The sequence below is a fragment of the Python bivittatus genome, unplaced genomic scaffold (genome assembly GCF_059951505.1).
Source record: "Python bivittatus isolate LINGU-HERP-01145 unplaced genomic scaffold, Pbiv_v1 ctg000850_np1212, whole genome shotgun sequence".
NCBI lineage: Eukaryota > Metazoa > Chordata > Lepidosauria > Squamata > Pythonidae > Python > Python bivittatus.
Genome location: NW_028277112.1, coordinates 61,077,900 through 61,094,774, shown reverse-complemented (window position 1 = coordinate 61,094,774; position 16,875 = coordinate 61,077,900). Strand labels below are relative to the sequence as shown.

General features: G+C 39.3%; 2 protein-coding genes across 4 annotated transcripts in view; one reads left to right on the top strand and one right to left on the bottom strand.

Annotated features, from left to right (window-relative positions):
- Window positions 1-883: 883 nt before the first annotated feature.
- On the top strand, window positions 884-10,692 carry LOC148213858 (protein NipSnap homolog 3A-like). Its single transcript, XM_007428633.4, has 6 exons — window positions 884-1,291; window positions 4,216-4,420; window positions 6,722-6,880; window positions 7,748-7,897; window positions 9,341-9,427; window positions 9,534-10,692. The coding sequence occupies exons 1-6, from the start codon at window positions 1,091-1,093 to the stop codon at window positions 9,608-9,610; spliced, it is 879 nt and encodes a 292-aa protein (XP_007428695.1). The 5' UTR covers window positions 884-1,090; the 3' UTR covers window positions 9,611-10,692.
- Window positions 10,693-13,114: 2,422 nt separating this feature from the next.
- The window catches only part of ABCA1 (ATP binding cassette subfamily A member 1), a 103,348-nt gene continuing 99,587 nt past the window's right edge, over window positions 13,115-16,875 (bottom strand). For all 3 annotated transcript variants that reach the window (XM_007428637.4, XM_025166897.2, XM_088129928.1), the window contains exons 49-50: window positions 15,803-16,046; window positions 13,115-15,572 (exon numbers count right to left, since the gene is read on the bottom strand). In XM_007428637.4, coding sequence (XP_007428699.1) covers window positions 15,432-15,572; window positions 15,803-16,046 — 385 coding nt within the window. In that variant the 3' untranslated portion in view covers window positions 13,115-15,431. The remainder of the gene's footprint in view (window positions 15,573-15,802; window positions 16,047-16,875) is intronic.

Sequence of the window (16,875 nt, the reverse complement as noted above, 5' to 3'; positions counted from 1 at the left end):
GAATAAACATGGGTGGGACTTTTGTCTGACTTGATATGTCAGCCTCTAGAGTACACACTTGCTTTAGACATTAGAAATAACACTCCATAAACTTGAGAAAGGACAACTGAAGCCACTTTTCCATTCACCTTCCTCTTGATGTTTTAATTCAGTCAGCCTTTGATTCTGCAATTACTAAGTCTGACAACATAAAAGTTAAAACCAAAGACATGTGAGAACCATCACTTGTACGTGTGCATCTGATGTACTCCCAGCTCTGTTCAGATGAGTTGGATAATTCCTAATCAGCAGATTTGAAGTCCAACTCATCTGAAGGACATCCAGCATGAGAACGCTGCCATACCAAAACAAAGCATGTCATTCTATAATGCCATTTGTTTCATTTTGGCAGCCTGGATGTGTAAACACAGGTTGATTTGTTATGTGCTGCTGCATACATAACAGCATGCACTGGAACATGGGCAGAAATAACCAAAAAATGCCTAAATGTGGCTTCACCCTTTCATGACTTTACCTTCTTTATAACTTCTCAGCCATACTGTGCATGGCTTGACCCCCATGCAATAGTAAAATCCGTTTTCAGTTCAGTAGCAGAGAAGAACAGACAATACAGTAGCGTGTTCACAAAACCAGGTTAAGTAGGCATTTATGCCACTCTTATTTGCGAAAGGAGTCTCACGGAAGCTCCAGGGAAAAGTTTTAGTCGAGGACCTACACAGTATAATGAGTAAATAATTCTGGAACTAATAATAATGGAACTGAGGAGAGAAAAATCCCACGAAGAACTCCGCCCCGCGCGCGCGTAATATTTGATTTAATTTGCAAAACAAGCCTTCCTCCAACACGCCCAAGCGTTGTCGCGGGGAGGCAATGCAGCTAGTCAGTTCAGGGACCCCAAGAGTGGCTGCGCTGCAGTCTATCGGCTGCAGCACCCCTGGCCAAGGCTCAAGGATGCTGGGCATTGCACGCCAACCATACCCCAAACGCAGAAGTGGGACGCCGCGCGCCCCAGCGGGAAGAGGGTTGCGAAGGGGCCGCGCGGCTTCCCTGCGCTTGGCGAGGGAGGCGGCCACGAGGTTCGCGCCGGCCAATGCTTCGCCTTGGCGGAGCGGCGGCGGGCGGGCCAGGCCGCAGGAGGAAGTGCCGTTCCTCGCCCTCAGCGGGGCTACTTGCCTTGGCTGTCGCTGCGACCGCGCTGCTCCCTTGGTGGCGCCCGGGCGACTGGAGCATGCAGGCCCCCCGCGCTGTTCTCCGAGGAGTCGCGGCAGCGGCGCGAGCGGTCGGTGCCCAGGTAAAATTGGCTGGCGCGCGGAGGCGGCAAGCGGGAGCCAAGGAAGGCGCTGGGGTGGAGGGCAGAGGCAGGGGACGAGGGCCGTCCTCTTCTAGTTCCTGAGTGCCGTGTAGAACTGCTTGTCAGGCAGACGTCCAACAGGTGGTGCTGTCCCTTCCAGGGATGCTTAACATGGCGGCGGCGGCGGCCGCCGCTGCTGCTGCTGCTGTTGCTGTTGTCTAATCCCTGCCACTCACTGAGCTGTTAACGACAGAGAGAAGGAGCGGTGAGAAGAAGAGAAAGAGCCGAGGAACTAGGAGGGAAGAGTCTGGTGGCAGGAAATCTCCATAGGATTCAGGGGGACTTGATCCCCTGCGCAGGTCTGGATTTGAAGTTGAGTTGGAAAAAGTCTTTGAAGCCTGGCTTCAGAGCAGATCAAGTCTTCTCTGTCTTGGCTTGCCTTTTCTAGGGTTTTGAACAAAGTGCTAGTAAAGGAACCAACACACCACTGGAGAAAGAGTCCCTTTCCACAAACTCTAAATTAGGAGTAAAAAATGCATCCCTCCTGTTCTCCTTTGTTGCCTGTCCACGGATGTTGTCCATTCTACCGTCTTCCTTTTTATTCATTCATCTCCCATGTAGGGCTGATGATTAGGAAAGCACTTTTAAACAAAGAAAGTGATGGGGCAACCATAGAGACTCCTTCCCTGTGTCTAGAGTAGCCCAGATGCAGATGGGCGGGCGGGAATCCTCTACCTGTGCAAGCCAGCTGCACTTGCTAAATCCACTCTTCTATAAAAACTACTGAAGATGGAGTCTTAATGTTCTTTAACATTTGCCCACATTGATGTCCAAAGAATCCTTACTTGTAAAGGGATGAGTAGCAATACGTGTTAGGCGATGTCCCTATTGAAGAACCGTGGTAGGGCTGATCTAGCTGTGAATGTATGCATACAAATTCCTAAGCTGATTAAATAAAATAAAATACTCCATAAGCATTTTTCCCTCCTGCTTCTGCAGCCGTATTCGAGATTTTATTCTGTTCCTCGGTGAACTCATGGATGTGTCATTAATTACATTATAACTGCCATTTCATGTCTTTATCTTCAAATCATCCTGTTAACATAACTAACAGAAAGGTCAAAGGTGATCCAGTAATTTTTGCAGGTGTATGTACGCAGATTCAAACTGATTTTTCTGTTTGCAGTCTTCTAACCAGTTCAGCTCTATAATCATTGTTATGTCTCTTGGCTTTCCTCAACTTGATTGGGGGAAAATTAAAGATTGTTGCATTGTTCTAAAACTGATTTTTAAAGACTGGGGCATTTGGCTGGGTGAATTAAAAAACAGTTGTGTCAAGAAGTTTTGTTTGCAAAGTGAAATGTTGAATATTGCATTGTGGCTGTGAGGAAACCATGAAAGGAATAATTCAAGACAGTTGAAAACTTGTTTTAATAGGAGAGCTGCTCAATCTGGGCTGCAAAATCAAGATGACCACTAGATGGAAGCAAGAGACATATACAAGTTTAACTCTTTTCTGCCATCCAGTGGTCATCTGATACGGTGCAATCCAGATTCAGTACCCCTCCGATTGCTCCTTTTGCTCTGAGCTTAGGGAAGGCTCTGTATCCCTCCTGTAATATGTAGTAGCCAGCAGCTTTTAGGAGGGCAAAATACAGCAATAAAGGCAGTGGAGAAGAATGTGATAAAAATGTTTTCACCTCTTAAAGGGCACCGTTTACATACCTGAGATTCAAAAGCAATGCAGAGGTGCTGAATAATCTCACTCCCACTTCTGTATGCATTTTGTTTTATCTAGTAACTGACTGAAATTAATATTATCATCATCATCATCATCATCATCATATCATTCTCACTTTTTGCTTTCTCTTTCTTTAGTTGGGTCAGTTGGTAGCAATCAGTGCTTTGCATTGTGTGATTGCTAGCGCAATACTGCCAGCTGGGGCAGAGAAGAGAGAAATGTTTAGAGAGTAAAGATGACCTTATTGCCTTGTACATTTTATTTAATTGCAAAATAAATCCAGTTTAGCTATATCAGTGCAATGGCCTCTCTGGTGTTTGTGTAGCACTGATACCTGTAAGATTAGTAGGGACCAAAGTGCAGTTCTAAAACTCCAGTCTTGTACAGACTCCTATGGAAGCATGGCTTGCTGAATTCATTGGCAGGGTTTGTACACTGTGCTAAGCCATGGTTGATCAACTACAGTGGCTTTCTTCATCCATTTCAGTGACCCAAAATGGAACATATCTCATTTTGGCTTAATGCAGTGATTGAATCCAGTGAGATATATAAGACCAGAGTAGATTTGTACAAAGGCTGAAGTTAAGAACTTTAGCATATTTATAGAGGGATCAAAAACTGAGGCTGACATTGGTAACCAGGGAGTAAGATGTTCTAAGAACATAATAATAAAGAACACCATAGGCCCATCTAACCCAGCAATTTGGGTTACACAGTGGCCATTCAGATTCTCACAAGAATGAATGGTAGTACAGAAACGTTCTTCCACTAACTCTTCCCAGCTTCTGTTACTTCAAGTATCCTGCTTGCATTCATCACATAACCAAATACTGTCCATTGATGGTACTAAACCCTGTGAATGTTAGTTCTCTTTTAAACTATTTTAAACCAGTCTGTGTCCATTGCCACATCTGATGACAGTGACTTTCATAGTTTAACTATTTTTTTTGTATAAATGTGCCTTGAGTTTGGAATTCTGGCTACTACTGTTAACATACTAATCCAGCTTTCCCCTATCTGTTGCCTCAAGATGTGTTTACTTTAGATTCTACATCTTGTGGCACCAGATTGTAGAAGACTGTGATAGTCTTTTTCTTACTTTTCAAATGAACATCAAATTTTAAAGAAAATGATATTGTGGGTCATTTTCATTCATTCTTATTTGTTTGTTTGTTGTTTTCAGGCTTCATCTTTTGGCACAGGGCCCCAACAAGCTGATGGCACATTCTATGAGTTTCGTACTTACACAATTAAGCCAAACAAGATGAAAGATTTTCTGGAGCTGACCAGTAAAAACATTCACCTTCGCACAGTTCATTCCCAAATGATTGGATACTGGACTCTAGAGTTTGGGGGACTGAATAAAGTTTTCCATATTTGGAAATATGGTATGCATAGTTTTATATCATAGTACTTATTATGTAATGGATTAAGTAATAAGATTGTTGTTCTGGACCTCCCATGGGATGTGGGACATCTTCGGATTACTCAACCAGTATAAAAAGATTCACTGCAGAAACTCCTGTAACCACCAGTGTAATTTAAATAAGAAACCTTGGTAACTGGTAAGAAACCAGACAGCAGTCCTCATGAACCTAGATTTCACTTAGGAACCACAGGTTCCTGACTGTTCAGTTCAGTCCAATAGAAGGCTGTTATTATTCACAATATAGCTGCTTTAAAGTTGACAGAATGCTGTTCTGTCAGAATGTGCATATAAACGTGGAATCAGTATGGCTTCAAAACTATGGCAAATGCTATAGAACTTGCTTCATTTTGTAAATAGCTTTCAAGCCACCATCTTTCTCCTCGTTGGAACTTCTGTGTCCTCTGATTCTATGGATAGCACAGACCAAAACAGTAACAGCTCCCAAACAAAGAACATGTCTCCTGTATTCTATTTTTACTCTAGGAAATGGTATTGGTTGTGGTGTGATAAATAGAGTGAAAGATTATGCATTCATTAAGATAGTAAGTTTAATTGATTAACTAGAGAGTTAAATCTTGATTCAGGATGAGGAATCTGGGAGATACATTGAATTCTAAAGAGAGAAAATAATCCAGGTACTAAGATTAATGTCAGGTTCTTGGCTGTTCCACCTCTGCAGAAAGCAGGATTCTTCCAGAGTTTCTTTAGCAAGATTCATCGAAATAGTCTAAGATAAGGTTACAGAGATTTCAGCAACTGGACTGAATTAAATATATTTCCCAGGTTCTAAGGTGAAGACTTTCTCCATCTCTTATTCATGGTTGCTAGGTAAATTGGTGAGGGAGCTCTTCTCTTAAGTGATAATGGAGGAATGTCCAGCTGGTTAGAATGTGAATGGCTCCCTGGTTCTAAACATGATGTTAAAGTACACTGCCTATAATTTTTCTATTCTAATTAGGATTTGAAATCAAGACTTTAAGTGGATAGGAAAGTTGAGCGGGATCTTAAGACCTTTATTAACTTCTCTTGTTTAGTTCTTCGTGTGCTTCCTGTCTCAGCAGCTCACAGCACCTGTCTAGCCTTGCCTGGGCTCAGAAGCTAAGCAAGGGTTATTCTTAATGGGAGACCACCAGAGAATTCCAGAGTGGTGGTAAGCTAGACTGGGAAGTTAAAAAAACATGTGGAAGAAGCCAATTGGCCACTATTCTGGTTCTGCCACAAAAACAACCAGTGGCAGTGTTTATGGGAACACTAGGACTCAAGCTTGACTTAAAGGAGATCCATATTCACAGTAGGTCTCCCAAGTGTCTATACCCCGGCATTTTAGTGGGCATGGCTACACTGGTGAGATTGCTTTAGAATATTCTTTTCTTAGAATTCAATCAGAAGCAATCTGTCATGGGCATATATGTTTTTCCTTTTTTTGCATATTTTTATTAGACATTAAGGAAGGTATATAAAGAACCACAAAAGAGAGGCAAGAGGAAGGGATAAAAAAGGAAACTACATATGACTAAACAAGGGACTTTAACATATGGAAGTTATATGGTAATACAGTGGTACCTCAGTTCACGAACTTAATTCGTTCCACAGTTCTGGCCACGAACCAAATTGGTCGCGAACCAAATCAAATTTCCCCATAAGGTTCAATGTAAATAAGGTTAATCCGTTCTGAACCATATGTATTTTTTTTTAACCACAAAAATATGAAACAAAGTACAGTACAGTACAGTATGAAGAAAGAGAACACTAACCTTGCTTGAAGCGACACCAAAAAGCTTCACAGCAAGTGTCTGTCTGCGACTGTGATCTCGCCTAGAGGAAGCCACGACCACATGTCAGAGCAGGGAAGATGGCCGTGGGTTGTGTTCGTCACCCGATGCGGAGTTCGCAAATGGAAGCAAATATTGCGAACGCTGCTGTTCGCGAACCGAATTGTTCACGAACAGAAGCGTTCATGAACCGAGGTATTACTGTATATCATTAGTTAGCTTAAATAACTGAATATATTATGTTGCTTTAAAAGGCTAAAAACCAATGTTAGGCTCTAGGCTAAGAATGAATATAAAAATCAGCATAAATCTGTCATGAGAATATAACAAACAATGATTGTTAATACAATCTTAAAACTAAAAAATGGCTGAATAAGAAGGAATGACTAGGAAGGAGCTATAGGCTTGGTATTCCGAAGAAACCCAACTGACAAACTAGATGGCTAAATCTGGATATCCAATCTTACTATGCCTTTCTTTCTTTGTAGACAACTTTGCGCAGAGGACTGCTGTCCGTGCAGCATTAACCAAAGATCAAGAATGGCAGGAAAAGTACATCTCTCATATGCTGCCCTTGTTAGACAAACAAGAGAATGAGATTACCTACCTAGTCCCCTGGTGTAAACTTGGCAGCTCTGAAAAAGATGGTACATTTTTGCTTTGCTTTAGTACTATTATATCATTTAACGTTCATTTAATTGAGACACTGAGTATTTTGACATTTGTAAATGTGTAGACTCTGGTTTTTTCTCCAATGCAGTTCTGTCATGTAGTGAATAAACTTTTGGCTTAAAGTCAATCGCACGGCGGCTGTTTAATTATAGTAATTGTTTGTGGCCACTTTTAAGAATATTTAGAAGCCCAGTAATCACAGCTACCGAATTTGTGTGCTCATGGCTATCACTGTTTATTATTGTGCAGCTTCAAATATCATTTCAGTTCATGAAGGAAAAAGGTATATTTGCACATCTGGCAAGTACAATATATAATCACACTTTAGAGCAGTGTTTCTCAACCTCAGCAACTTTAAGCTGTGTGGACTTCATCTCCCAGAATTCCCCAGCCAGCTGGGAATTCTGGGAGTTGAAGCCCACACAGCTTAAAGTGGCTGAGGTTGAGAAATACTGCTTTAGAGCACATTCCAAAATTTTTTACAGTGTATAGAGGTTTTCTGACAGGCATGCTAAAATTCCTAAGTGGGCAAATAGATCAGAGATAAGTTTCTTGAGCTGGAAAACCACCACATCAACAGTGTGGTATTTAGATTTCCATGTATTTCTTCCAACAATATTATTTTCTTGTTTAATTATATCCAAACTTTTCACAATTTTTCAGCTGTCCCATTTTAGCAAGGACTAGAGATTTAAAAAATGAAAACTTCAGATATTCTCAATACTGAATTCCATTCTTGTTCAAAATCCGCACCCATTTCCAAAATATGCACATAATATATTGGGAGGACATTACAAGTTCTGAATCTGTTTCTTGTGGTGCTTCTGCCTTTCCCCCTCTAGGAGTCTATGAGTTGGTTACCTTCCAGATGAAACCTGGTGGACCAGCAGTATGGGGACAGTCCTTTAAAGCTGCAATTAAAGCCCACATAAACAGTGGATACATTAAACTAATTGGTGTCTTTCATACTGAATATGGACTACTTAACCGAGGTATGATGGCTTATACCTTTCAGTACAACCTTGGGCTATTACCTTTTATGTAAAGAGTAAGGAAACATAGCCTTTAATACATGATAGCACATGACTGATCTTGTCTGGGCTTAAAGCTAAGCAAGATCTGGCATGCTTCGTATTTGGATGGGAGACTGCTAGGGAATCCCAGGGCTGTAGGCTACTCTTGGAAATTGAAGAATACCATTAAAGAAGGCATACTGTTGCCAAAAAATCTGGATGGATGTGCTTACAAAGCTGCCTGGAATCAAGCTTGACTCAGAGGAAAATTTACCTATAGGGGGTTACACTACAGGTAGTCCTCATTTACTGACCACAACTGGGACCGGCAAATCCATTGCTAAGTTCTGTGGTTGCTAAGCAAAAAATCACATGATTCTGCTGACTTACCACACCACTTCCGCTTCTGTCATTAAGTGAATCATCACAGTCATTAAGCAAGGCATCACGTGATCATTAAGTGATCACACAATCATTAAGCAAGGCATCACTGACTTAAGATTTCACTTCTGCCTTCTCCATTAACTCTGCTTGTTGGAAGCCGGTTGTAAAGCTTGCAAATGGTGATCTTGTGACTGCAGGACACTGCGATGGCTGTAAATGTGAGGATTGGTCACAAAGCTGTTTTTTTTTTTTTTTCCAACCATCATAACTTTGAACAGTTGCTAAACAAGCCATTCAGTAAATGAGGACTACCTGTAACTGGATTCTTGCTGGCCATAGTTCATATTTACGTCTCAATAATCAGAAGCACCAACCTGATTGGCATCTCCCACACAGAATATGAAATGGTTAACAAGCAGCATAACTGAGTTATGGTGTTTGTTAGATTGTGGTAGAAATTCAGGCTAGTCTCTTTTACTCTTTTGTAGAAGAATAATCAGTTTCTTTGCCTTTTAAAGGAAATTCTGTTTTATTCCATGCCCAGACTTTGAGCACTGAGTGGTAAAAGCATTAGGAATTAAGACAGAAGCTGCAGCTTCCCTTCTTTGACAAGCATAGGTTCTGATTTGCTCTGTTCATTGGTTCATCACCACAACTAATGTTAAGATTTAAACATTTGATTAGATTTAATAATTTAATCCATCCAATAATTTAATTATTGGATTTAATAATTTAATTTAATTAATTATTTAATCCATCCAATAATTTAATTTAATTATTGGATAGATGAGAACTATTATAATAGTGTTGTAAATACAAATATCTGATGCTTATAGTATGTATGTTTGCCATGACCATCAATGATGTTCCAGCGATGTGTGAAGTGAAAGGATTTCTTTTATATATAACATAAACTAGTGGTATCCATAACAATGGATAGGCATGACTTTCTGAATGGAGATTGTTCAGCAAAACATGTTTTATTTAATGTATTCCCTATTCATATTCTTTCTGAGTTGTAGTTTTCTGTCTTTGTAGTTCATGTGCTTTGGTGGAATGAGAGCCCAGATAGTCGGGCAGCTGGGAGACACTATGCCCATGAGGATCCTCGGATAGTAGCAGCTGGTAAGTAAAAGATTTTTCTCCTTTTCCCTTTTCCCTATTCTTTCTTTGAAAAAAAAAATTCAAATACCATTATTACCTTTTAATTGCCTGTGTAATTTATTTCTAGTTCGAGAAAGTGTTCAATTCCTGGAATCACAGCAGAACAGCCTCCTGCTTCCTACAGCGTTCTCACCATTGAAATAACTTTATATAGTTCTTAACAGGAGCAAAAAATACTTTTCATTGCACTGTTAAGTGCATCTAAGTGTTTCAATAGTCCAGTCGTATTTTCCCTGTTCATAAAATATGATGCAAACCCAGTTTCATTTTTTGCTTGGAATCATATTTCTAATTCCCTTGCTGAAAATAGAAAGTTTAACCTCCTGTCCAGTGAAATGAAAATTCAAGGTTCACTAAATTGTGTATGAAAGTTACCCTCCATAAATTCTTTGTATTAGGCCTCTTATAATCTGTGAAAATATTGCTGTAAAGGATGAAAATAGAGCCCAGAGTGATTTAAGAAAAGCATAATTTTTTTGTTAATTTTTCTGAAGCACTGTACACATCAAGAGTAAGGATCTTTTTCATATGTTCTTCAGTGTTCCAAAGCATTATTGTCAAGTTTTTTAATGTATAACTTGTTCTAAACCTAAGTGCTACATCACTCAGAGGTAACATATACAGTGCATTCGGAAAGTATTCAGACCCCCTTCACTTTTTTCAATTTTGTTATGTTGCAGCCTGATACTACAAACGTTCAAATTCATTTTTAACAAAATTGAAAAAAGTGAAGGGGGTCTGAATACTTTCTGAATGCACTGTATTTGCCTACAATTCTATCATTGACTTAAGCGTGGAATTTTAACATTTCTATTTGTCTGCTTGTCATTGTAATAGAACTGGGCCAAAAAAGCCTTTGCAGTGGAGCTCTAGTTGAATGAAAAGTGTTCAAGAAATCATGAACCTGATCTTTTTTCCATTTCCAAAAGTTATTTTTATGTTATAAATAACATCTGTGTCAGTTTCGGGTCCCTACTGCTGTACTTTCCTTTTCATTGCATGGAAAAATTCAAGTGAATTTTTCCATGCAGACAGAGCTAGCCCTGGCATGCTCAAATGCAGAAATAGAATAAACTGATTTATTCTGAGAGAGTCATTCACAGCTCATTTCTTTTTACATATTATGTAGCATATACTTTCTTACATTTTTGGAACAGTCATAAGAAATGCAGTTCCTGACATGTAGTTGTTGAAACTGAAACATTAAAATGGCTTTTTGAAATATATACATTTTGTGTTTCTATTTTAATAACAAATTTGTTGCTTCAAATTTTAGTAATGACATCCATATTACAGCAATTATTCAAATATAGGCCTAGGTGGTTAACTTATTTTAAGTTACTTAGGGGGCAATCAAGGATTTTTGTACTAGGAGTAGAATTTATTCCCTTCCAGCACAGCACAGAGAACTAGAGTGGTGTAATGGTTAAGGTACTGTGCTAGGAACATGGTGATCCAGGATCTAGTATTCCCTTAGACATAGAAGCCAGCTGGATGACCTTTAACCAGTCACTCCCTTTCAGCCCAAATTGGGGACACGCTCTGTGACAAGCCAGCTGATAAGCAAAACCCTTGTTGCATCATGCATTGATAACTTTGCTGGGAGGTCCTGGTGTGCATAGTACAAAACAGGCAGATCCTGCAACCAGATGGGACAAACATGAAGAACAACTACTTTCCAGCACAGCACATAGCATCCAGGACAGCTGTGAAAATCCACTTTTACACCACACAGAAATCCACCCATTAAGGCTGCGCAAAGCATTTGAAAGAAGTGCTTTGCATAGCACTTTAGCATTAATGAAGGACCTCTTTTCAAAGCATTAAAGCAACCAAGTTCTTTTTTGTTGGAAAGACTTGCTTTGAAGGGTGTTCCTGGCTCTGAGTGTATAAAGTTACACTTTGCTGGCACGCATATTTTAACAATTTTTTTTCCCACAGTAAATTAGGCCATCAGAGGGAAAATTTAATGTCCTAGCGGGGGTCATGGTTTAGTGTATGCAGGTATTTGTTTGAGATGTTAAAGGATTGAAACAAATTATCACATTTAAAAAGATACTGCTTCCTGAATCTTTCAAGCATTGGAATTGGAATTCATTACATAGTGCCTTCCTTTGCTATGACTATATAAGAGGAAGTCTATGGGTAGCAAAACTGGGACTTCCTGAAGTGAAAGGACAAGGGCAGTAGAGGATATATTCCAAGAACCTCAGACGGAAAACAACCAGCCAGCTAGACACAAAGAAAATACTTGACGCTATTAAGAAATTGTTTTGCCAAGGGAAAGCGGGGAGATATCAAAGAAGTAAGCCATGAATAAAAAAATGTGGAAGGGTGGAAAAAGGCAGCAGAGGCCAAATGATGGCATTATAGCATCTGGGATAATTTGCCATAATGCCTACACAATCCCATGGAATTTTTTGACTTTAGCAAAGAGATCAGAACCAACTACCTGTGGCCCAGGTGGCTTTGGAGTCACGTTTTTGTGGTCTTCAGAAACCTCTTTGACCATGGCTGCTATGGTCTTCAGAAACCTCTTTGACCATGGCTGCTGAAGACTAATAGCGTAATTTCCCACAGTTTTGAGATGAAGCAACAGATGAAAAGTCTAATCTATGCCCTATAATAGACATACCACAAGTCTCCCCCCCCAAACTCTCCACAACTAACTGAATGTGCACACATATATGATGTACCCTTTCCCCTTTTTGTGGCTGTGGGGAGGCCATGTTAAGTGCTGTCCATGTCTACCAAGAGATTGTTCCATCCCTGGGATATACAGATGAAGAGGATATCCATGTAGGAAATTCTTGAATCAGCAGGCACTGACCTGTTTGAAAGAAAGCCCATACACGTCTCTCTAAATTGTGCTTGCTTCTATTTGTGGCTAATGGCATCACACATAATGGAATTTAATCCCAGTTAAGTGAATGATCATAGAGAGGACACAGGCAAAAAAAAAAAAAAAAAGTTTGTGCAATCAGTGATCTAACATGATTGTGTAATTCTAATATTACCAGTAATTTGAACCATACTCAGAAAATTATCATTTAGTATTATACAGTATCTTTACAGGTTACCATGTAACTTGCTTCTTCAACAGTGGCTTTGTTCTTAAGATGGAATTCAGTTAATCAGTGTCATTCATTTTCAGTTCAAACATGGACTATGTATTCTAATTCTGCAGTAGCCAGCTTCAGTAAGTCTACAATGCTTTGTTAGTGAGAGGTAGAGAACCATACAATATCCTACCACATATGGAAATACTTATTAATTCTTATATTAATATAAGCCTCACAAATGCTTAATTATTTGTAGACCAGCAACACTTTTATTCTTTACTTGATACAAGGCAATTAACAGATGCCTATTAATATTTCACAAATAGTTATTAGCAATACAAATATATATATTTGTTTTTCCATGAAAATGTTCATTGAAAGATTTTTAACTTAAAAGATTGTTTTTGTGTATATGTGAAACTGCTCTATTATTTTGCAAAGTTTATAAGATATTCCAGTGCAAAAATAGATCCCATTACAGCCAGCATAAAGTGCTTGGAATGAAGGATCAAACAAATTAGAGGGAGCGGGGTTTGGAACAGAACTGGGAGAAAAAGCAGTAATACGGGCTTACCATACGTATTAACTTCTGTAAAAAATATATTCATGGGAAACTGCCTTTACAGTATTACAAATACTGCAGAAGGATACAGCAATTTTATCACATACATGTAGTAAATATTCCCAGCTCAGTTCTTTGACCAGTGGTTTTATATTATACCATAGATAGCAATGAGGATAATTTTGGCTAACCCATATTTGATACAAAGGAAAACTTGTATACAGTGATTTACTAGTATTTTGTGTGGAACAAACCCAGCCTGGATCTCCATTCTTAGCAAGAAGCACTTCTAGAAACCATTGTTTCTACTGAAACAGATAAGTAAAGATTTAAATGCTCCCCATTGAAAACAATGGGATGTACAATGCATTGAAGTCCCACTGTGATCAGCAGAGGTAACTGCCAGGTAACCATGCACAGGATTTCAGCCTTACATTGCAAACTTACACAGCAGTCATTTAACTCTGGGTGAATTATTTTGAGTTACTATTGTGAAGAGGGATTGTATGGTTAACACTTACCTCTCTTTGAATTGTGTTAGTTTAATTTGCCAATCCATTTTAAAACTATACTAAAACAGAGCACTTATATTTGTAGAAAAGATTAGCTGCTTGCTTTCTTTTAAACTTAAGCAAAAAACATGGGCTTTTGTATACAGTAAAATCAATTTTTAGTGCTCTTTATATCAACATGAATAACCAACAATTTTATATATATGAGCTAAATTGCAGGTCATTGACAGTGGGGTGCAAAAAAGAGTGTGCAGGATTCAGACTGATGTCCTGCTGACTTCAAAAGAACTTATTGCAACTAATTTCAGAATTTTACTTGACCTGGGGACATGTCTCTAATACTAGTGCCAGCACTGATGAACACAAGTGTTGGTTTCTCTCTGCTAAAAGTTATCCAATATTATGAAAAGATATTTGTAGCCATTTTGTTTCTCCTGTCAGTTAGCTTTTTATTTAAAGATACCATCTGGACTGACTGAAAAAAGTTTCCATATAATTTTCCAAATAAACACTTGAAAAATGGGCCATTTTTTTAAAAAATCCTATATATTAGTTGCCTGGGGCCATCATCCTCATATTCAACTTCTAATGCCTACCGTCAATCCTTACCTGGAGTAGGAGATCAGCATATGTGCCACATAATAGCCAAGGAGTAAGAGAAATGAAAGGACTATGGAAACTCAGGACATTAGAAGAGCCACAGCTGTTTTTCTGGAGGGCTTTCTCCAACTTCAACTAGACCCTGAAACAGCATCTCTGCTGTGCAGAGTAGGAGGTCACCATCACATGATTTAACGTAGTATATGGAAACAGGATAGTGGTGATAGCGAAACTGAAAAATTTCAGAATTGATGGAAATGATGCTATGTGCATTTAGATATTTTGTGTAAGGCAAGGAAACAGATACCCTAGTATATGTGATAATAAAAGATGCAGAACTCTTCAGAGATTGCTGAGTCTTTTCTACAGATAGTAATTTTGCAAGGAAATAGATACATCAACAATCAGGCTTAAGTAAAGAAACCTAAAAACAGCAATAGCTCCACAACAAAAGCAAAGGGGAAGAATAAGCAATTGGTCACCATACCATTAGGACAGAGGTTGCCTCAAATGCTTTGATGGTTAACAGTTAATTCTACAAGCCATTAAGAAACATTGAATTCAAAGTATGCCTATTCTGAGGGGGTGCTTCATGGCCCATTGTTAAGACCCCCAATGGTCATTATACAAGTCCCCTCAAGCTTGTGTGGGTCAACTAGGCCAGTAGCTAATACTTAAATAAGGCCATAGTAACACATTGGGTGGTGACTGCTGGACACTGGTTCTGTCGATGCACTCATTGCCAGCAATGATGTAGTGTCCAAGCAGTTCCTTTCGCTGTGTGGAAGGGCTGCGTCTGCCTTAGCATGGTGAATAAATAAATCACTGGCCATGAATCTCTGAATTTTTGTTATGTAATTCTTAACATAAAACATACTAAGTAGAAACAAGTGGGAGTATGGCAGAAGACAACGTAGCAGCAAGTGGCACCGTATTAGTTTCACAGAGTTATAATGTAAGAATAACTAAATTCAAGTCTTTCACTAGAGAACAGTACAACAAGGCAACATCTCCAAGAGGCACCGCCTCTGTAATGGAATATTGTTTTGTTTGCATTGAATTGCATTGCATTGAATGATTACCAGTGGAACGTCCCATTTATTATTTCCACCTCCACCTCCTCGGTCTCGGTCTGTTTCCGCTTGGGAAGATCCCATCCATAGCGCAGAAAGGATGAATATTTCCCCTTCTGCTCAGTGCGACCATTGCATCCTTTTGAGAAGGGTTATTCATACACAGCTTTCCTTCACCTTCTCATCTTGCAAAAAGGAAGTCAAAACAGCAACGTCTACCACAGTCTGGTTTTTGTGCAATGACAAGTCTTTCGTGTGGTCATCGTCACTTTGGTCCTTGGCGAAGTTTACAAATACCTGACAGAACAAAAATGTGGGAGACAATCATGAGTTTATCCCAGGGAGATGTCTCTTCCTCTTTTTCTCCTATTGTAACTGGAGGAATGTCAGTCAACAGAGTAAGAACCAAGGCATTAATTGCAAAATGAAAGTTAATAAACTACAGCTCAAGATGACGATCAATGAGTGAGAGCCTATTTTGAGGGGCTTTTCTTTTTTTTTGGCCAGACTTCATGCTATCAACTTACTTGGTCAAGTGTGGTCTGGGAAACGGAGTAGTCTTCTATGCAGAGTCTCTTTTTGTTCTGGGAGAGGATGCTAAATATCCTGGCCAGAGAAGACGGAGAAGACGGGAGCTGATACTGCAGCATGTTGCGATGCTGCTCCTTCAGCACGCTGCCTGGAAAAGCGAGCTTGAAGAAGTCTTGGACGGGGGCCAGGTCAGGGTTCGCCCCTCCTATCCGTACAACTATTGTGTAGCCATCCCCAAACCTGAAACGTAAGGAAAGTAAGAACATTCAGTGTGCTTATCTTAAGTTTAAAAAGTACACCAGAGCTGTAATGTGTTCTGGCTTTGTCACAGGCCATTTGGAATGAAACACTGCATTTGTGATCCTGGAAAACCACACCTTTGATTTCAAAGTGGGCCACATTTATAATCCTTGTGGTTAATGGAAAAAGCCTAAAAATGCTCTTTGGTTAATGATAGATCAAATTAGGATGACCGTTTTTCTTTGGTGAGGATCCAGTCAATGATTAGAACTTCATCCTATTTCCAAGCATAAATTAATTATTTTGGCATGAATGCCAAAGAGTCTGAGCAGCTTACAATTAAACATAAAAAGAATAAGTAACATAAACAACGAGACCCTGATGTGTCTCCATTTGGACAGGTTAGGAAGACGATATGTCTGTGATTTCCAAATAATTTCACTTTTCAGGACAAGTTTATTTCATTTTCATTGATTTATGAATGACTTAGAAAACATTAAGCTTACAGGTCTATGTCCTAAGTGTTTTACAGGAAGTTCTGTGTCAGGAATGAGTCATTATTTCTTTTACAGTCATCACATTAATAAACAAAAATGGACAGCAATGCAAGTATCTGTATATCTCATCAGCTAACATCTGATTAGATTTACTAGGCATGTGCTAAAGTAATGTAATCTCAAATGTTCTTGTTCAATGGGGGTTAAATGATGGGATAGTAAAGTTACCTTGCCTAACTTTTTGAGATTGTTTCAATTCTGTTATACTACCACTAGGAGGATAGGAAAAGATACAATATTAAATGTGTCCTTTTTTCTCATTACTTTCCTTA